Here is a 23,432-nt window from a genome sequence, read left to right as displayed (position 1 = left end):
GAGCAGATGTAGCTTTTAAATCTATCAACTTTTGACACTTGACAACAAAATCTATGTCATTAAAATAAATTAATATGCTTTTCAAAAACATAATGAATTTGTTAAAATTTACACAAGATGGTGCGACGTACCACAAAAACAACGAAACGATCACGATTTGGCAAGAAAAGCTTCCAATAAGAGGTTTCATTTTTAGCAGCTCGGTATTTGAGCAGATGTAGCTTTTAAATCTATCAACTTTTGACACTTGACAACAAAATCTATGTCATTAGAATTAATTAATATGCTTTTCAAAAACATAATGAATTTGTTAAAATTTACACAAGATGGTGCGACGTACCACAAAAACAACGAAAAGATCACGATTTGGCAAGAAAAGCTTCCTGGTAGTTGTTTCGGCGAGGATATTAGGCACTTAGGTTTTGAGATTAGACCATTTTTCAGTATAACAAGTCTAACAAGGTAGAGAATGACGAACAGGCTTACATCATAAAAAACTGATAAGACTGAGAGGACTTAAAACCGTAAAACCGTTTCAGTATAACAAGTCTAACAAGGTAGAGAATGACGAACAGGCTTACATCATTATAAAACTGATAAGACTGAGAGGACTTAAAAACCGAGTCGAACAAGAATGACAAAACTGACAAGATTAAAAACACTGATGAGACTGACAAGGCTAACAAGACTGAAGAAATTGACATGATTGAGAAGATTGACGAAACTGGCAAGACTGACAAGATTGACAAGACTGGCAGGATTGATAAGACTGACAAGACTAACGAAACTGACAAGACTGAGAAGACTGAAAAGACTGACAAGACTGAAAAGACTGACAAGACTGACACGACTAACAAAACTGACAAGACTGAGAAGACTGTAAAGACTGACAACACTGACAAGACTGATAAGATTGACAAAAATGATAAGACTCACATAACTGACAAGATTAACATGACTGGCAAGACTGACAAGATTGACAAGACTCAGAAGACTGACAAGACTGACAAGACTAACAAGACTGACAAATTTGACGAGACTGACAAGACTGAAAAGGCAGAAAAGACTGACAGGAGTTAGAAGATTGACAAGTTTCACAAGACTGACAAGACTCACAAGACTGGCAAAACTGACAAGGCTTAAAGAATTACAAGATTAAAAAGACTACCAAGACTCAAAATACTGAAAAAGCTGACAGCTCCCACAAGATTGAAAAACAAAGTGCGTCTTGAAAATTGGCTATCTCAAAAGCACATTTTTTTTCAGTGTCAACTAAACTACGCTTCTCCTCGTTCCCTCTTAGGCCTCGTCGTGGCCCGTCTAAGGTTTCACCTTAGTCTCGTTTTGAATGCTTGTAGAGAAAGTGACTTGAGCAGGAACGTTTAATTTTGCCACGAATTTACTCTCTCTGGATTTCCAAAAATTTTCAAATTTTAAAAAGAATCTAAGTTATGTTGTTTTTTGACACCATTTCATATTTCTCTTCAAATAAATATTTCATTTTCCCAAGATCGTGATATGTTTTCATTTATATTCCCAATTCCGCTAAGGAAGTCCTTAAAAAAAGTCCTTCGCACCGTTAAAATATAAACGTTTCAACTTTCAACACACACATCACCGAGAGAGATGAAGTAATTTAAAAAGTACAAAATTACACATGTTGTTTATTGTTCCAACTCAAAATCCCATAACTCTTTGAAATAGGTTTTTTAGCATTTCTCATCAATCTTCGTTATATTCTACTCTTGTATAACATTTCCATACCAAAACAACTAATAACCATCTACTATTATGTATATTGTTCTGCTTGAGATCATAATAAAACCTAACTTCTATAGGAGCTTATGACTATACCTACCAATGCAATGTATAAAGGTGGATTTTTTGAACACCATTTTCATAGTCAAGTCTAAATCCATTCCATCGTCACCTTTTCAACATCAAGCAGGAAAATAACGAATACAGATTAATGCTTGTTGTTTCTGGTCGCGCGTTTAGAAAATAAATTTACATTTTATACCAATTCAGGGCTGTCGGTGGTAGGACAATAGAACGAAATACTACTTTTTATTAAGACAATACTTTCCAGTGTTCGATTCTTTAAATTTGATTTAAAATTATGTAAAAGTTTCTTTGAATACTATATAGACTGAATTAGGCAAAAATACCCAGAAAACCATAAAATTCTGCATCTACTAAATTGGTACTAATTCGACAGCACTGATTATTTTTACTCCTTTCAAGTCAATTACTCACGAAGGACTAATTTAAATGCACAAAACAACTTTAAACAAATAATTTTCATACAAAATAAGCAAATAATCGTTTTTATACAATTTTCTTCGCTGCTTTTCCTTTGGTTTGTTTCAAAAAATGTTAATAACAATAAAACAATAGATTTTAATGTCTTAGCCAGAAGTTGCTATACACATAGCAATTGCATCTTATTCCCAAGGGTCCAATGGGTCTTCTCTTTCAGAACCAGAGCCCAGAAACAGACCTAGAGTCCTACAACAAAACTAAACGTTTGGCATAAAACAAATGGCCGGAACGCGGCCGGAAATCCCAAAGACTCACGAAAATAGCTCCATTCAATTTCTTTCAATATGTTTAACTCCATTGCGATGGAAAAATAACAACAAAAACAACCTCCCTCGAAGTATGAGATATAATGGGTGAAAGCCTTTCCATAATAATATTTACGAAAACAACCTTTTCAAAAAGCGGAACAGATTTTCTGGAAACATGTTCAATTTTAAACCCGTCACAGACGCCACCGTGCACCGTTTTCGTTGAATTCGCATAGAGCTTTCAAAGGCTCGTCGCTTCACGTCGCTCTTCGTCATAGTCGTCCTTCTCATCGTCCTCATCACTTCGTCGTTCGTCGTTCGTAGTCCTTGTCCTCATCCTCATCCTCGTCATGAGGATCCTTATGTGTATATTTTACAAAAAGGATGTTGCTCCATGCGAGAGTACGGTAAATGGGGCAGATCATCTTCGGAATGAGTGTGTCGTTGTCGTCGTTCCTCCGTTCCCCGTGCGTGCGTGCGTGCGTTCCGTATATGGGCTTTAATATAACTCAAGCATGCCTTTGAATAATAACACGCATAGAAAAAATAACGTCTAGAGAAAGAGAACGATAGCAGCTCCATTATGCCGATTTAAAAATTGGATACTTCCTCCTTTTTTTAAGTTCTGAGTTTTGAGTTTTGAGGACCACTTTTATGAAGCACACACGGAATCCAAGACGAGGAGAAATACCTACAAGGAAGAGCCATGAGTTTTGGAATAGATTAAACCATCAGAAAGCAAAGCATTTTCATGGCCTCTGTCGTCTACCTTAAAAAGGTACCTACTATACGCTATACGCACGTAGCATTTAGAAGCAGCACGCTTCTCTCTTCTTCTTCTTCTTTGAGACTTTAAAAAATACCTTTACGCATAGGTATAATGGCTGACGATTATTATGAGATTCAGTTTCCGGTGCCGGTGCCGGTACCAGTACCGGTGCGATGGTAAAAATGGTAAATGGTGATTGTTGATGGTGACGATACGGGTGCGGGTGTGGGTGCGGTGAACGAGTATGAATTGAGATTTGAGAATAATTTTTATTTTAAAAATCTTTGAGAGGTACATAACGTATAATGTACGTGCGTACGTGAAAAAAATTAATAGAGGGTATTATTATTATTTTTTTCTTCTTCTTATGGTTGTTTGTTTGAGGGGGCGGGTGGGCGTTTCGTGATACAAATTGTTGTATAGTCAATGGTTAATCATGAATACTTAAATTTTTGCTATGCGAGTGAGCGAGTGTATTAAAAGATGAAAAATCGCAACATTCCGCATTTGAAGGGTCTACATAAAGAAGAAGATAGAATGTGACATATTTGGATAATTTATTTGTGGCAATGAAAATAAAGCGTTTTTGTGTTGTTTTTTTTGTGATTACTTTTTAAACATTGAGAAATGAAAAAAATAACATTTTTTTTTATTTTGAACATATTTTTATATAAGACGTAACACTAATTTGTAATTCTGTAAGAGACATTTTTATTTTTCTTAGAAGAGGTAGACAAGGTTTTAAAAAAAATAACACCTTTCAAAAATTTGTCAGAAAATATAAATATTTTTCTAATAATAAATGAGGCACTCAACTAAATTAAATCAAATGTTGAAAGATTATTTCAAACAACAAATGGAGGAAATTACTAATACTTACATACATGAATTTGTCATCTTAGAAAAACATATATTTTTAAAGAATGCAATTGAAAATACGTTTTAGGAGCAAACAAATGTTCTGCAGAGATTAGTTTCAAAAAACTTTCGTTTTTGGTAAGAATGTGAATATATTCATGGAAGAACATTCTTGATGAGATTATTCAATGAACCTCGCAAACCGTATTTTTTTGTTCTATGTGTAAAAAATGCCTATAAAAATGTTTTGATCAGACCTTTGCCTGTCATACTTAGTATAGTATTTTTGTTTCCGTCATAGAACGGTTTAGTTTTATAATCTAGAACTAATGAAGTCTTGAAGCGAGATAACTTGCAGCCACCATTTTAACTTTCCATAAAATGTGACTTTTAGAAAAAGATTAAGCTTAAAGCACGGGAACATCAATCAGGAAGATTGGTATAAAAGAGACTTGAAAATGTTGGTTATTTTGCGTTCGATCCAGATAGGAGGTTTAATCGAGGCATGATGGTAAGTGCCTTGGACTGTCCTATGCGAGAATTCATGGGTTCAATCCCTGTCTGAGTCATCTAAAGTTTTTTTTAATGCGTGCTGCCTCTTGTGAGGAACTGACAAATCCTCCAAGATTAATTTTTGTCATGAAAAGTGCTTCCCCAAATAAACCGTTCGAAATCAGTTCAAAAGTGTAGGTCCTCCATTTCTATGCCAACATTACGCTAGTTCTCAACGCCACATATTTTTTATTATATTGCCTTTAAAATTTGGGCGTACTTTTTTAGGTAAACATTTCATAAATACCATTCACACGCAATATGACTAAAAAATTAAATGTGTATGTAACTATAAAACACTTACATACATATCAAAATTAAGAGGGAATAATTGCCCTCTTCACCCGTTCTACTTGAGGGTGAATATGCACCGATGCCCTCTCCAATCATGACTATACCCTCTTGAGAAAATCGTCGCTGAAGCGGAACGGCAAAGGATCCACCTAATTATTATTGGAAACGATGTTAACGCTCATCACACGGTATAGGGTAGTACGAATATCAACGACAGAGGTGAGTCTCTTTTTGATTATATTCTTGGTACTAACCTCTTGGAAGGTAATGATCAAAATAAACCACCTTTCATCACTAAAACTTGACAAGAAGTCCTAGACATAACTCTTTTCTCAGATAATATACACCATATGATCTTTAACTGAAAAGCATTCAAAAAACACTCGTTCTCTGATCATAGATATATCCAGTTCAATATCAATGTGGATGATTTGTGGATCCATTGACTTTTCGAAATTATCAGAAAACTGACTGGGCTTCATACAGGAACCCATTACAAAGTTTACTAAACTCTGGACTATCTAGTCCTTCCTCTAACGCTAATGAACTTGAAAACAAAGTCATTGACTTCACCTCAGCTATGATCAGATCGCTAGAAATTGCTTGTCCACTTATACACATAAGAGGAAAGAGGAAACCACAATTGTGGGCCTCAAAGCTTGACTCACTCAGAAAAGCATGCAGGAAACTCTTCGACCGAGCCAAAGCCGCAAAACTAGCCTCTCACTGGGATTCTTACAAAGAATCCCTAAGAATTTACAAGAAGGTACTAAGGAAATCTAAGCGATCTTCCTGGCAATACTTCTGTCGCACGATAGAAGATACTTCTAAAGCCTCCAGATTACGGAAAATTCTTTCAACTAATCCAAAAATGCAGACGGCTCCTAGACAAATTCAAATAATGAAACGCTGACCTTATATACTGGATACTTATTTTACTGGTAGTTCTCTTAGTGAAACTTGCAACGGTTATATAAGTTCAAGTCCCAATACAACATATCCAAAAGGTTTGATCACAAGGGACAAGCTGCAATGGGCCCTCAACAGCTTCAAACCTTTCAAGTCCTTAGGACCAGATGGAATAATACCCGCCAAGCTACAAAAGACTTCTAACATAATTGCACCAATCCTTGAGGCAATTTTTACCAGCCGTCTTTACCTTGTCCAAGTTCATTGGTCTCCTGAAAATTGACACGGTTATATACGTTCAGGTCCCAATACAACATATCCACAAGTCTGATCACAACAAGCTACAATGGGCTCTCAGTTTCAAGCCTTTTAAATCTGCAAGACCAGATGGAATAATACCAGCCGAGCTACAAAAGACTTCTGACATAATTGCACCAATCTTTGAGGCAATTTTTACCAACTGTCTTTATCTGGTCCAAGTTCCCTCGGCATGGAGAGAAGTTAAAGTTGTTTTTATACCCAAAGTCAATCCTTAATTTCTACGACCTATAACAAGTCTATTATCATTCTTTTTTAAGACCTTGGAAAATCGATTGATATCCATTTAAGGGCAAGTATTGATACAAGACTTTTGTCTTCGTCTCAATATGCCTACTGTAAAGGTAAATCGGTAACGGTGGAAAAAGCGTTACACACCTTAGTACGCTCCGTCTAATATTTCCTCCATTATAAAGAGTTCACTATGGTTGCTTTCCTTGACATCGAAGGTCCCTTTAACAATGTGGACACATCTGCAATCACATCCTGTACGACCATCTCTAAATGTAGAGAGTTCGCTTCGGGAGTTAATTCATTTAATGCTTACTAGCAGAATATTAACTCAAAATTGGGAAACTCTTCAGGCAGAAGATTCGTTAGTAGAGGGGCACCGCAATGTGGTGTTCTATACCCTCTGCTCTGGAACCTTGTGGTGAATGAAATCCTAATTAGTCTGGATGCGGATGGTTTCAGATTGATAGTCTACAAGGAAAGCATCTTAACACCTTAAAAGAACTCTTACAAAATGCCTTGGACAGACTAATACTTTGGGTTGATCGGTTGAACCCGCGCAAAACCTATTTAGCCTTATTTTCGAGGAGATACAAAATTCAATTTGTCAACCCTCCCTATATTAAAGGAATCCGATTAAAAGTCTCATACGAGGCTAAATACCTGGGTCTTGAGTCAAAAAAGCTACAATGAGTCTCTTTTCGTGCAAAAAACCTATAGCATTTTTGAGTTTTAACGATGTTTAAATAAAGCTCCTAAAGGTTTTCCAAGTTTGTCACAATTTTTCAAAGTTACTATCCAGGTTTAGATGGCCTAAATTATTTCTCTAAAATGCCAACCGTTTGAATTTCGCTCTCAAAAACTATCTAAAATATTTCCCTACACTTAGACTAGAAATTCAAAGAGATTTTTAAACTCAAGATTTTGGCTTAATTTTTTTTTCAAGCTGGGACTAAAACATTTTAATTCAAAACTGAAACAGAAAACAGAAGGTCTTAAAAATCGAAAACCTAAAAAGGGTTAAAATTATTTTTTTTGCTTTAAAAAGGAGTGAATTGAATAATATTTTGTGATAATTTGAGCCCAAATAACCATTTAAAAGAATGAAAACCTTCAAAAATCCAAAGACTGTGTACCTTTTTCACGTGTTTTCTATAGCCTAGTAAAAGAATATTTATTACAAAAATTGAAATAAAAATTCAGATTATTTAAGAATTGACTTTCTTCCTTTTTGTCATTTCAACCAAAAAGAAAAAAAAATTAAGAAATTCATAACTCATAGAAAATGCGAAAAGGAAAAACAATTTTCCAAAAAAATAATATCACAAAAAATGGGCATACAACAATAACAGAAAAAACCCTAAAGGAGTGCGCCTCTCTTTTTCTTACCTATATCACGCAGTCTACGAAAATTTAAACAAGAAAACAGAAAAGGAAGCAATCGCAAAACAAAAAAGAAAAAACGTAATAATAATAAAAAAGAGGATAAAAAAGGATAAGAAAAATCTTTAAAGAATAAAATATGCAAATTGTTTAGTAGGAAGGAGGGGTATAATCTTAGAGATACACTTTAGCTGGGTGACACACAATTCACCGACATCATCGTGTGATTGTTGTGTCCTTGTGCTCGTTTCCTGTCATCACCTTTATACATATAGTAAAACGTATCTACATAAACATAAAAATATATTTGTATAAAAGTATTTATTTTTTTTAAAGTTGATATTTTTTTTATTATTCCCGCAAATCTGGATTAAACGTTATTCCCGGTGTGTAATAGGTCCTATTTTGTGGTTTTGTTTTCTTTCCTTTCTGTTTCTATCCATCTGCAAAGCTGTTTTGTCCTTATTCAGGACTAAGGTTTATATAAATATAACTTGTTTTTTTTTTGTTCTTCATCTTTATTAAAGCCTTACAGGGTTAAAAGATGAATAGATACAAGACTGATACGTAAATTGTGCACAGAGATCAAAAAGATGCTGAAGAAGGTTAGCTTCTTAATAATACAAGGAAAGAAAAAAAAGGAAGAAAATGAAAGCGAAATACAAAGTGACAGCAATAGAGGATTTTTTATTTGGATTTTCTTTTGTTTTTTTCCATCTTTTCGTTCCTCTTTTCCACACCGCGTAGTAAGAATTTATAATGAAATACATGAACAAGTCCTTTTTGTTCCTTATTTTTTGTTAGTTCTGTTTTTAATACCGAGAATTTCGTCCTTAAGTGGAATGATAAAAATGCCACCTCTCTTTTTTCTTTTAAATCTTGGAAGTCAAACTTAGCTTTGGTCTGTTTTTTCTTTATTTTTTATAAAACGATATACGAATTTTTAGGAAGCAGATGAGTAAGGTAGTTAGGTATGCAGGATATTAAAGAATTGTTCTGCAAAACCCAAAGGACAGAAACACCAACAAAATAAATAAAAGATAAAAAAGATTAAGCTGAGGTTTTTTTTTTGTTTCTTATTTTCATTCCTAGCAAACAAAACAACAATTCCTCAAAAAAAGATGGAAAGGTATTTTAAAATTTGACTTTTCAGAATTGTTCTTAATGTTTGACAAGGATTTTGTATTTTATTTGAAGAAAATCCTTCTAAATCTAGTGTAAAATTGTTAGATTTTAACGAGAGTATCAGCTTTTTTTGTTCATTCATTTCTTTGATAAAAACGATATCTTTGAGGATAGGCATATTTTTATTTTTGAGCGCTTTTATCTTTTAGATGTTTTTAAAGTCAGTTTGAGTTGGTAAGTTTTTAATCTTTTAGCAGTAGATATAATTTTTTGTTGCGTTTTATTTGCCATTTAACTTTTTTGATTCTTTTTAAAGTGTGACTTTTTGCTTGTAAAATTGTATATTGTTCCTATTGGTGGAAAGGTAAGTTGACCATGAGAAAAGATAAGTAAAGTGTTCCAGGCAGAGACCATTCATAGATCGGGAGCCTGATAAGGTGGTGAGTAAGTAAAGTTAAAAATTAAGAATATTTCTTAGGTTTCTCAATTAACCCGATACTGAAAAAAGGGTACCGTCTTTTGTAATAATATGTGAACGTCTAAAGTCCATTTTAACAACCTTATAGGTCCTTAGCAGTGAGGTTTTAGACCAGAAAAGTTCATATTCGATTAAAAATTCACATTACGGAAGATCCTGCAAAAATCCCAAAAACCAAAAAAAACAGGAACATCAATGATTAGACACCTACTATCTCTTCATGGGTTTCAAGGCTGCCTATAATAGCATTTACAGAGTCGTGCTGTATAGAGCCATGTCTAGTTTTGGCATCCCTGCCAAACTTGTCCATTTCTGCAGAGTGACCATCGAGAATTCACGTTTCTCCATAAAGATTGGAAATAACTTAACAGAACCGTTTGGTATAGAAAATGACTTTAGACGAAGTGATGCGCTGTCAGCTATTCTTTAAACGACGTATTTGAAATACGTCTAATTACTCTCATATGTTGATGGCATTCACATAATCTGAAGAACTCTCCGTAATGACAATGGGGCTGTTCTGAGTATTGGGGCAGAAGCGGAAAAAATGGATTAAATGATTAATGAAGGTAAAACAAAGTACATGCTGTCATCACGAAGTAACTTACAACACCGACTTCCGGGCAAAACGTCACTATCGACAGACGTAACTTTGAGGTAGTTAAGGACTTTGTCTACCTATGCTCCGCTATGAACACAGAAAACAACCCAGCGCTGAGATCAAACGAAGTATTAATCTTGTATCCGCTACCTCTTTGGGCTAAGGAAGCGATTAAGTGGCGAAGCCTTCCCTCTCGTGACCAAGTTGACACTACAAACGACTATGACAAGAGCGGTAAAATACACTTTTGGTGGTTTCGACAGAGAATTTTTCGCGTGGTCTGCGGTCCTGTGTTCATGGAAGGTGAGTGTAGTGGAATACCGAGTGGTCTTTACAACGACGTAGAGCGCATAGAAACCAATGATCTGCCGGTGGAAGTCTTACAATCCACACCTATAGTGGAAAGTGACATCACCTAACTTGGAGTGCGCAACTGGAGACATCTAGCTAAGGGCTAAGCTAGATGGAGACGTTTGTGTGGGGAGCCCTAGTCTTAAAAAGGACGTACTCAATTCATCTAGATTAATTAGATAGAAAAGGTGAATTATTTTGAAGAATCTTTTATATGCTCTCAAATCTCTCTTGGTTTGAAGCAAACGAATGTAGGGTGATCAAGTACACTTTTTTGATAAAACGATAACCTCTTTTTTTTGTTTGATGTTCCCTTTCAAATTGCTTGCTTGAATTTAGAATAAGGCAAATTTAAATGAAGCTCTCCGCCAAAAATTCACCTTTGATGGATTTCTTTTAAAGTGAATATAACATTTTTCTCGGCTTGGCCAAATTTTGAAAATTTCTTCAACGAAAAATTTTAATAATTACTAAAGAAATACATTTTTTAAATAAGACGCAGTTTTTCAATATGGGTTTGATTTTTGAGATTTGACAACTTTGAACTTTCCCTTACTAAAAACAACGAAGAACGTATAAAAGATATTGAAATTTATTACAGAAAATTAGAGTTCGAGAACAATTTCCTTAGAAAATTATCTAATTTTATGAAGTGGATTTTTAGCTTTTATAGAACTAGAGAGACCATGTTAAAATACGTATTAATTAAGAAACAGTTGTTAAATCTTTAATTGAAAACGAGCAAAAGTACCGTAGTATTAAATTTTGGAGAAGATAGATGACAAGATAGAAGGAGATCTTCTGATGAAATTCGTTCACAAAATTTGTTCTTTTGACCAGTATCTGAAAATTTGAAGTTAAAGAAACGTTCAAATCTATTTTCTTTGGAAAGCTTGTTAATCATTGATTGTTGAAATTTCTTTACAAATGACTCCTGATCCTAGTTAAGCTTTATCTATTTGGTTGATAAGTCTTTGACCAAAAGGATTTTAATTTGAAATTCTTTGATCTATTCTAATGCCTCAATTAGTTCCCTGAAGTTCTGTTAAATCCCCTTTTAATTTTGATAGATTTCACCATTCCTATAGAATCTCCGAGTATGTGAAGCAATTTGCGTTAAACACAAGGAAAGGTCAATTCCAAAAATTTGTCTGTCGAAAATCAAACCGAAAAAAGAATTTAAGCCATGTCGATCAAAATGTGAACAATTATGTTAATCATTAGTCAGTGGTGTAGGAAACAGAGATACGAGTGCAGAGCACCAACTCGAACCTACATTGATATTTATCCCATCCAAAGACGCATTGAAACTAAAGAACTAATCACTCCTCCAATCTCTATACTCGTACATATATATTATGTAGGAGTAGTCATGTATGTGTGTATGTATGTATTTTCATCCAAAAACAGAGGACTCTAATGATTAGTGGAGTTAATTAAAGGTACTATTTATGGTATGTAATTTTCATGACAGAATTTCAGTTGAGTTCAGAGTTCTGTCATACTTATGTAAGCTTGACATACCATAGATAGCATTTTGACAGCAAAATAAATACACACTAGGCTATATATATAAAGCATACATATGCATAAAAACAAATCCTTTTAACATATACACAAGGTTTATCCATATATAAAGATATGCCTATACAGACCTTACATTATATAGGACATTCACGTATATCCGGAGAAGTCTGAATATTAATCACCTGTAATCATGTCATACAAGTTGTGGAATGTGCTCATCAATTATGTACGATTCCTTAAATGGTTTTAGTGGGGAGTCCTTTTTGATAATGTTAGTTTAGGTATATGCATAGAATATACAGCTATTGCCAACATAATAGGACCATTTCCTAATTCTTGGTAATTATATCTTAAGCTCTTGTGTAAGGCAACAAATCTACATTTTGAATCGTTTAATTTGAATTCTAAATAAATAAATAATATATTTCATCTCGTGATTTTTGATAAGTAATATTGGTTGTTAAGTCCATTTACTTAAGGCTCCATAAGAGATTGATTACCAAAAATACGAAATATTGATTTGAACAATTTTATTAACATTTTGTTCTTGAAAGATTTGGGCAATATTACAGAATTGGGGTTTCATGAATCCCATAAAAGAACGCTAAGATATCAAAAATTTCGAATCACCCAAAAATAGCTTTATAGCCCAAAAAATGTCAAATATACCTCATAGCTTTGCTCACAGCACCGAACTCTTTTTTTTTAATTTGGGCATTTTCAACAATTTCGGGCTTAGTGACATTTTAGGATTCTGGGAGTTATGGTTTTAGGCGAAAAGACATATTGCACAGAGATGTTTGTCGAAGTTAAAAAATCCTCACTTTAATTTTATTATAATAACTCCATTTTTATTGACTTTTTTTCTGAGAACTTGATAACCACATTTAAGTGACAGTTCTCCAAAAGATTATGTCTCCTATTATTGTGCTAAATTAAATTTATGTTAGAAAGCCAATAACGAGTGATAATGAATAATTTATATTCCTTTTAAACTCTTATGAACAAGCTTTTGTTTTTGGCAGTTAAATTGTTCAAACTGATGAGCCTTTGCTAGAAGCGCGGGGATTATGGTTGAATTGTTTGAACAGCCCAGAGATTAGAGTTATATTCAAGTTTCGGAAGGTCAGACGGAGAGAAAAATGCCTTGCAACGTCCCAAAAAACCCTAGATATCTTATCCAGGGCTGTCAAGATTTTCAGTTTCGTTGATGCAAGTGCCACTCATAAGTAGTTGCAAACAGGGTTTATCTCGCTTTAACGATACAAGACAACATTGGGCTTTCGAAGGATTAAATTTCACACGAATTTTTAATTCCCATTATACAATGCTGTGTAGGTCAGAATCTAAGGATCTCATCATATTTTGTCTTTGCAGTTCCACATCTGAAGAGGAGGGTTGTGGTTCTGGAAACGAATATGAAAAACTAAGAGTGCTCTCGTCAGCCAAACAACGTATTGGATTAGAAGTAGCAGACAGAAGATCATTTATAAAAATGAAGAAAATGGTCGGAGACAAAACGGAGCCCTGAGGCACACCGACATTTATATTATGGGTTTCAGACTTGAATTCGTCCAAAACAACTTGGATTAAACGGTTGGAAAGAAAATGTCTAATCTAACGAAGAATATATTCGTCGATACCAAAAGCACACATTTTTGGTAAGAGAGCTAGATGCCAGACTTTATCAAATTCCTTTGAAATATCGAGAGCAATAATCTTACTTTCTCCAAAATGATGCAGAAATTTGTTCCACTGTTCGGTGAGATGAACCATGAGATCACCTGTGAATCCGTTGCTACGAAAGCCTTCTGTTCCTTAAGATATTTCTTAAGCTGATAATTAATCAGCGTTTCCATGCCCTTAGAAAGAAGGGATGTTAGTGCTATTGGTCGATAATTTCCGGGAGAAGAAGATTCGCCTTTTTTGGGATTGGCTGAACAAATTTAGTTTTCCAACTATTCGGAAAGAGCCCTGAAAAATAGGATAAATGAAAAAGCTTATGCAGTTGTTTTGCTAGCGTGGAAGAACACCTCTTCCGAATAATAGCGGGGATACCATTCAGACCAGCGGATGTATGAATATTGCAATCTTTAAGAACTCTTGCCACATCAGGAGTACGAAAGAAGATTGTTCCGAAAGTATAATTTACGCGTTCAAGAACTGGAGGAGCCATGACACTATCTGGTAAGGTGGAATTTTTAAGCGAACTGCCTTGCGAAAAAGTTAGCTTTATCAATAGAGCTTATTTAAAGAGTGTCATTGAGAATAAGCGTAGGAACCGAGGATGTATAAATTGCAGTATTTTTTGTCGTAATTTTTGGTCATGCAAAAATTTGATTCTTCCAAAATGGGCGTTGCAGGTCTTCCTGGCTTTTTTCCGGTTTTCTTCAGTTGGGTTTGATCAGAATCAAAGCTCTTTTTCTTTGTTAACCTTTTGGCAGCCCGAATTAAAATCGAATGATTTAGTATTAGGTTTAATACTGTTAACCCTATGCGGGATACAAGTTCTCATTCCCAGAAGAATCAAACTTTTGATCGGTTGGTTTTCTCGTATTGCCGAACGGTTCTCTTTGGAGCTCTTTCTTTAACTGGTTTTGTTTGGAACGAGAAAGTGGCAAATATGACACTATGGTCCGATGTGCCTATGTCAATATACTGATTTTGTACTTATCAGGATCAGAAGTGAGAAACAAGTCAAGTGTATTTTTCGCTCGGCTATTAATGTCAAATATTCGAGTAGTCTAGTTGACAAGCTGAGTTAGATGGTTGAATTCAGCAAAAATCGCAGCACTCACTTCTTTACGTGTTGTCTGTCCTGATTGGAGAAGCAACGAAGAATTGTAAACATTGAAATCGCCTGCAATGACGATTTCAGTATTAGGATAAAGTGAGACAATTCTTTGAATGGAGTCAGACAGAGCATCATATTTGAAGAAGTCGAAACTCTTTCCAGGTTTATGCTCAGATAAAGGAAACAATAGTGAATAATGTGCTTATTTAAGAAAAGTCTTATATAAGTCTTAAAAATCTTAATCTGGTTTTTAACAGATAAAATTGGATTCAGTCTTTTAAATAAGGCTATCCTTAAATTTAAGCAGATAAATAAAATAGAAAATTATAAAAAATAAAAATTATTTCAAACATTTATTTTAAAGAAAACCAAAGAAACATACATTTAAGGTTTATGAAAACTTTATGTAGAGCCAAGCATAGACTCATAAAACTAACGAGAATTTCCAAAAATTTAGTAAGATACAAAATTGAGAGAAGATAGTGATTTGCATTTTACCAAATTATCATTCAATTTATTGTTCAGAAATATGGTGCGTTTTATGTTAGTTTCGTTTAATGTTTTTAACATGTCTTGAAGAAACATATTTCCAAAACCTGATGTGATAGAAAAATTATAAGGAAAAATTAGAATTCGAAAACTACGACCTACTATCGAAATCAATCCCTGACTAAAAATTCTACCAACATTTTGACAATTTTAACAAAACAAGTTTTTCGTATGAGATTTTCCTTCAAGTGTTCCTAATATTTTGGACAAGTCTCTAATGTTTATGTTTGTATATTTTAATCATTATAGCTTTGTATTTATATATGTGCATATATATATCTGTCTGTATATATTACGCTATGTGTTAATGTGTGGGAGTAACTGAAGGTACTCGTCTAAAGAAGGTTTTTGCTTCTTGACAGCTGGTTTATTTGCCGATTATGGTAATTTCTTTATCGTGCTTTATCCTTATTTCAACAGTTGAACGCAGAGGAAAGGTCCCTCGCCAATCGTAGATTTTGTGTATATTATGATGGATTGTGTACACAATTTTGACGGATTAATTTATGGCTAGAGAGATGTGAAACCAATTGAATTATTAAAGCGGTTTCTGAATAATTTTCTTATAGTTATGCATCAATATATTTTTACAGTGTACATTGTAAGACGCGACATACGCACAGCTTATACTATATAAGGTATACCTTATACTTATGTAGGTACACTATAAAGTTTATATAAACTTAGTTTTGTGTACATGTTTATTTATGTACATTTATGAAAAGCCTTAAACAGTTTTTTCTTTGTAAAACTTGATTCATTTTGTTCTTGAAAACTTAGGAAGTACAAATAGAACGCATATTTTGAAAAAAAATAAAAACGGTTTGCTAAAGGTATATAGAGGTACCAGCTTTGTCCTTAAGAAAAATATATGTAGACCTTCAAATATGACATTTAGAAGAATGGTGGCATTTATGGAATTAATGAATTTTTCATTAAACTACACTCTTTTAACAAATTTATTGGTAAATAATATTTTCAAGTATCCACCTTTGTTTTAAAAAGGACGCACATGTAAACCTTATACCTAACAATTAAGTTATAATTGCGAAGGTATTGTAACTTTTTGATTGATAAACATTTTTCTTATATCGAGTGCGTATGCTAATAACGACGTTTTTAATAATCATTTATTTATACAAAAAAAACTTTTGGCTATAAAAGCCAAGATAAACCAAAGGAAAATATTTTGATTTTGTGTTTAATAAAAAAATTTAATTTACTGATGTACTCACACATTTACTAAATTAAAGAATTTTTCAAATTTGAAATGAGAAGATTCCAATATTGTTTTGATGATGAGAATGAGAAGTGAACAAAATAAACCTTTCGTATTTTTTGACACATTGAAAATACATAATCTTTATAACTTCTTAAGTTTCAAAAGGTTAAGGATCACCTGATATTTTTAGCAAATGTAAAGAAAATTGATCGAGTTTTTGGATTCCATATTTAAAATTTTAGCAGATGTTAAGTCTTATGGAATGTTCTTAAAAATAAATTAAAATTATTTTAATAACCTTTTCCATTCCTGAAAACAGTTCGCACACAGGAAAGTTTTAGAATTGTAAGTCGTCACTAGGCCAAAGTTCTCAACGGACTGTTGTGCCACCCAATTTATTTATTAATTTATTTAACATTTCAAAAATAGATACAATTGGAAAAATATCTTAAATTTACTTTTTAAATTTTTAAATAACAACGAAAATTTGAAATAGTATAACCTTCAACGTTGACAATTTTTGGTTGTTTGAAATATTATGAAGACAAATATATGGAGTCCAAAATAAGACTTTATATTCTTTTAGGAAATAAACAAATTTTTTTGTGTGTTTTCTTTAAATTTTTAATTAATTTCAAATTATATTTTTACTTAAGGGTTAATAGGTTTTACTCTAAGTATCAAAAGAAGTAAAATTGAATACATTTCATTTGAGTTCTGAAAAACTGGAACTAATAAAAGAAAAACCAACAATTTAATTTGAAACAAAAATATTATTTTCAGTGAAAAAATATTGATTAAATCATAACTTTTAAAAAATAAAGGGATGACTTCTTAAAAAAATGTTTCAATAAATATAAAGAATCTTACCGTTTCATATTCCGGTGATATTGTAAACTATCCAAAGGGAAATTTGAAAAATATTTGTTTTTATTAAATGTATATTAAATTTAAACAAATTTTAAAAATATATTTTTTATAAAAAGAAAGACGCACATTTTTAATCTGTCAAAATGTCAAAAAGGGTATACTCAGGCTCAAAATTGTTTCAAAATATGTAAGTCTGACTTTTTGTGGTCAATAACTTTAGGTGTAGAATTTAGTTGGACAAATTTCAAAAACTAATGGGTTCATCAGATTGTCAAGCTCTTTTAAAAACTATTACGCCTGTAAAGCTAGAACTTTTCTAGACTTTTTAAAAACAGACACCACCCAAGTTAGAAAATACATATACTCTACTTAAAGGACCAGAATCAAACATATAACGAAAAGCGATTGAAACTTTTGCGCGTAAAACTCATGGTTTTACATTTGTCAACACTCAAAACAAGACGATTATTATTGTACCATCCCCTGAATAATATTAAGTTTCTTTCAAGAGAAGACAGTCAGATGTAGAGTAAATTTATTAAAAATTTCCATGTCATGTATGATCAAAACCAAGTCATTTAAAAATAAATTTAACAGAATAGGACAAAAGTGTCTACCCTGGGGGACACCTGAATTCACAACAAATTGACTTGAACACTCATTACGACATTTAACGCTATAAAGTCTATCTTGCAAATATGAGGAGATCCAGTTTTTGAAACAGTTATTAAAACTTTATGTGATTGTTTTAAAAGTTATACTTTATGAGACAATTTGTTAAATGCCTTGGTGAAATCAGTAAAGATACAATTCTAACAAAAGGACGTAAAGTGAAACAGATTTTTAACAGTTGAACGCTTTTGGACAAAACCATCCTTGTTATCAGAGATAATTGAACTACAATTAAAAGAAAGGACTCTACTCTACATACGATTGACTCAAATAGTTTAGGTATTACAGATGGTTTAGCAATAGGTCGGTAGGTCATTATTTCGTTTTTAGGACCTTTTTTATGTACTGGTGTTATGAAGAAGCTTTTCTTAGGGACGTGTTGAAAAGAACACATAACGGGTGTGCTAAATGCGCAGCACATTTCTTTAAAATGGATGATGGTACACCGTCAGGACCATAACTAAAACATTCGTCAAGTTGTAGAATACTATTAAGAACAGTATCTTCACTTATAACGAAGTTGATAGAATTTAAGTGGGCCAAATTTATAACAGTGGAAGATGTGTTAGGAAAACTAATAGTATTATAATCTACAAAGGCGTCTTTGAAGTAGTTTGCAAATATGTTCGCCATTATTGTCGGATCATTACTATTTGATGTCGAATCAGTTTAGTTAGGGTACCCACATATTTTCTTCTTAACGGATTATTTTTAAGGTTTAATTCAATTTGCCGAATGTAGTCATCATATAGGATGTTAGAGTAGTCAGTGAAAAGTTGTTTTATTATAATGAACGTTTTGTTTTATTATATTTAACGTGAGGATCAAACCATGGTGAAACACTCAAGTCAAAAAATGTTTTACATATCGTCAATATTTAAGTTACAATACAAATTATCCCAATTGATCGTACATAATAAGTTAAAAAGGTTTTCAAAATTACACCTTCTAAAGTTGAATTCTAGTTTGTTGTTGTTAGATAGCATATGAGGTGAAGGCACTATGTGGCAAATATGTTTTTTTTTTTTTTTTTTTTTTTTTTTAGGTTTAAAAATTCATTTATTTCTTATAATAAGTTTAGATACATCAAGTTCAATAAGACTAAAATGTAAATAAAAAATTTTGAAATAAGTAGTGGCATTATTGTTAGAAAATAAAACAGTATTAAATGCCACTTCGGTAATTAACAAAAAATCAAATAAATAAATTGGTTGGGGTGACCCTTAATTTTAAACTTCAAGTATACATAAATATAAATATGTACAATTGGAAAATAAATCAAAGAGAATCACAATTAAAAAAATAATAAAGCAAAGTCCAGAAAATCTTAATTAAGGAATTACAAAAAGAACGACCAGATACAAAAATTTCAACAAATTAGAAAACCAATTCCCAAAAATTCACCAGAAATTAAAAGGAAAATACAAAAAACATTAAGTTTATGAAAACATAATTTTTTCCAAATCACCGAAATCAGATTCAAACAACCAACTCTTAAGATGTTTCATAAAAAGATTTGGTAAAATAAGTGACCTTAACATACAAGGTAGTTTATTAAATAATCTAGAAGAAGCAACAGTATAAAAATTTCGAAAAGTAGTAGCCCGGAAGTTAGGAATAGATACAAGATATTGCAAGTTGTTTCGTAGGTTATGACTGTCTAAAATTCTAAAATTTAGATTTCCTGAGCGCAAAAAAAAAAGTTTTTAGGACTTTGAAACAATAGAGGTGACGAATTGGAAGAATTTTTAGTTTCACAAATAATGGAAAACTGTGATGCAGTCGCCGTTTTCTGCTTATTATTCTAATAACATACTTTTGGAGAGTAAGAATTGGTTTAACTTTGCAAAAGTGCGTTCCGCCCCAACAGGCAATTCCATATTGTAGTTTAGAGTGGAAAATCCCATAATAAATTTTTTTAAGAAGGTCGGGTGAGCAAACTTTTTGGAGAAAGAAGAAGTGCCTGAGTGTAGTACGAAAATATTTTTGTAAAATCTCAGTTTGATTACTAAAGGTCATCTTTGAGTCGATTAGCAGACCTAGATATTGAAAAACATCCACTTTTTCAATTTGAAAACAAAGATCACTACAAAATAGGTGGTCACAGTATGTATTCTATTCTTAAAAAAATTCGAACTCGAGATTTTAATCAAATCTGGCATTAAGATGGTAGAGAAGTCAAAAAAGTGAATCCGTCCTTCTGTCCAATCACGCTCCTACAACCCAAACCGTTTGGTCGAATGAGTTTAAACTTGGAAATTCATGTTTTAAGCTGATTCGGGTTAGGACTTTTTCTCTATTTTTTATATAAGACTAAAAACAACAACTTTCAAATTTGTTGGACAAAAATTCAAATCTTCTCAAAAACGATCATATAGATAGACTTAACTTCTCTCTAAAAAAAAAGTTTTTCATTGCTCCAGAAGAGTTGGGAGTAGAACCGTTGTTTTGGTTTTAATTCTTATCAAAACCTAATATACCGATTTGGATCATTGTTTTAGTGCACAAGCTATTATGTCTTAATGATAATCAAATACATAATGTCCATATGTCATTGTCTTTTTTGGATTAAAAAACAATATTTTTCAAAATTCGATATCTCGAAAATAGGTCATCAGTTATATATACTGAAATAGTATTTAAAATTTTGAAGACAATTTTATATTAAAGGTACATTTTTAAGTTTTACTTAAACGTTTTTGAGTTATCGAATTTTGAAAAAATGTAATAATTTCTTTAAATCCAAAAAAACAAACAATTTTGATCATCACATATTATATCTACAATATTTTATAAAAATCTCTATCACTCAAAATATTCGAGTTTTTGATTTCTGAACAAAAACATTGTGTTTTTTTGGTCTTAACATCATGAAAAGAATTATGTTATTGTATTATGGATAAGACCTTATTTAATAACTTGGAGTTGATAAAAAACTAAACCGTATGTCATTCTACTTTAAATTGAAATCCATCCTTACTAAAATTGTGAACAAGAATTAAAACTTAAAATACTTTTAAAACCAATTTTGAGTAAGTTCAATAATATGGCTGTAAGACTATACCATATGAACTTAGTTAAAAAAGCTACAACCTTCATCGGGTAACAGGGATATAATTAATTTATTCCACTTATTTCATATCTCAAAAATATCTTTTCTTCCATTGAATCGAATTACCCTTGAATGGCAAGAAATAAATTCCTTTTGTTCAATCTCCTTTTTCTTGAATGAAATTCTAAAAGAAAATCAATGTCAAATTATGACTTAACAAAGATAAAAGCAACAGACTTTTGTATTTATAGAAAAACATATTAATAGAAACGAACAAAAAGGTCTTAGAATATAATTCAATTATTTGGTTACCTCAGAATATGGAATTATTAAAAAAAAAATCATTATTGTAAGAGGCTTCATCTATGACGATATGAAATATCACTGTACTTAATAATTACTTTGCTCAGAATAATCAAATTAAAACTTATTTATTTCTCACTGTTTCCATGTAATCAAAATAATATTTTTCATTAGTAATAAAGAAGTTTTGTTCAAGTTAATACGTTTTGTTTCTTATTTTGATCAAGAAAAGCCCTATAATAAATCAGAAGTGGGATAAAGTTCCTCATTTAATTGAATAGTGGTTGCATTTCTTACGATAAATTAAAGAAAATTTACTAAAAAAAAAATTGTTTGTCCTAAAATTTGATCCTAAAATTTTTCCAAACATGGATGCAAACGCAATGGCTCGTGTTTTGAGTTTTTTAGAAAACGCTCCTGTGCAAATCCTTAAAGAGAAGCTTGTCCAGATGAATTTAAGCACACATGGTACCAAGACTTCACTTAAGGCCCGTTTAAATGAAGCCATTGATTCGCTTGAACCTGAGCAGATTGAAAATCTGTTCCCTGTTGTTGACCAGGAAAGTGAGGCAAGTTGTGATGACGCACATGAGGACGAGGATGGCGCTGTGTCACAACGTCTTGAAAAACTACGTGAATTAGTCAAGAAAAAGGAAGAAATCGCTGCGTTGGAAAAACGTTTGGTTGAACTCAGCACTAACAGCCCTATTCGTGAGTTCCAGCACGTTAGTGCACATTCGTCACGTGATATCGAGGAGTCCTTACCATTATTTAGTGGCGACGATAATTACTCTATTAGTAAGTGGATTGAAAACGTCGAGGATGCTATGGTCACTAACCATCTGAGCGATTCAGAGGCGTTCATTTATTTCAAAAGACTTCTTAAAGGTACGGCCAAGTTATTTTTGCGGTCAAGAACGTTTCGATCATGGAAAGATCTGAGAGCCGCTCTGATGTCCGAGTTTCACTACCATACAACCGCAACAGACGTCCATAACACATTGCGAAATCGAAAAAAACGTAGAGATGAAAATTACCAGCAATACGTTTTATCCATGCAGGAGATAGCTTCTTCCGCAGAGATTGATGAACAGGATGTGATTGCCTATATAATCAAGGGGATTCCTGATTCAATATTTAATAAGCAAATCATGCTTACTGCAAATACCATCGCTGATCTCAAGAACATTCTGCGCAAGTATGAAAAAATGAAATCCGAGTTGCAACCTACGAGTTCTGGTTACAACAGATCTGTACAACCTTCGAGAAGTGTGCCAGGTGTTGATGCTAAGGTCAGGTGCTTTAACTGTGACGAAGAGGGTCACATATCACGTAACTGTCCCAAAGCTTGCCGAGAAAAAGGTTCGTGTTTCCGATGCGGACAAAAGGGACATATTATCACCAATTGTCCACAAAAGTCTTCAGTTCTCGCCGTCAAGAGAGGAAAATGTACAATGAAATCTCCAGTTTCAACATTGATGACCGATTTTCATGGAGTGCTGGAGTATGAAATTAAATCTGCGAATCGGGAAGCTGAAAGTTTTGGAGTTTGGATGAACATCATGACCGTTATAGATACTGGCAGTCCTATAAGTTTCATTCAACAACGGTACGTACCACCAATTTTGATGACGTCACTTGAACCATCACCTTGCAATTTCGTTGGAATTAACAGTTCCCAATTGGTAATTTTAGGTAATTTATCATGTAGTGTTAAATTTTATGATAACTATGTTAATTTTTGTCTATATGTTGTGAGTAACAAAACTATGAACGACCCAATCATATTAGGTCGAGATTTCTTACATAAAACAAATGTTAAGTTAGCGATTGGTGATTTAGATACTAAAATAGTTGAAAACGAAAGAGCTGATGTTAAAGAACAAGAACAACTTGAAAATGTTAAAAATTTAGAATGTGTAAAGGATTTGAATATTAGTTTTAAGCCTGATGATAAAAATTATGTTGAAAAAATGGAAAATCCTGATTGTGACGAAATTATTT

At 32.7% G+C, this 23,432-nt stretch overlaps 1 protein-coding gene across 4 annotated transcripts in view; it reads right to left on the bottom strand.

The window, feature by feature from the left end:
* LOC129948585 (collagen alpha-2(IX) chain) overlaps positions 1-23,432 on the bottom strand; it is a 405,200-nt gene that overhangs the window by 54,094 nt on the left and 327,674 nt on the right. For 2 of the 4 annotated variants that reach the window (XM_056059694.1, XM_056059697.1), the window contains one exon: positions 17,402-17,428. The exons of the other annotated variants lie outside the window; for them this stretch is intronic. In XM_056059694.1, coding sequence (XP_055915669.1) covers positions 17,402-17,428 — 27 coding nt within the window. The remainder of the gene's footprint in view (positions 1-17,401; positions 17,429-23,432) is intronic. 4 annotated transcript variants of the gene reach the window in all.

This window comes from Eupeodes corollae, chromosome 2 (genome assembly GCF_945859685.1).
Source record: "Eupeodes corollae chromosome 2, idEupCoro1.1, whole genome shotgun sequence".
Classification (NCBI taxonomy): Eukaryota; Metazoa; Arthropoda; class Insecta; order Diptera; family Syrphidae; genus Eupeodes; species Eupeodes corollae.
The sequence above is the reverse complement of the archived record's forward strand: the minus strand, read 5'-3'. Positions and strand labels throughout refer to the sequence as shown.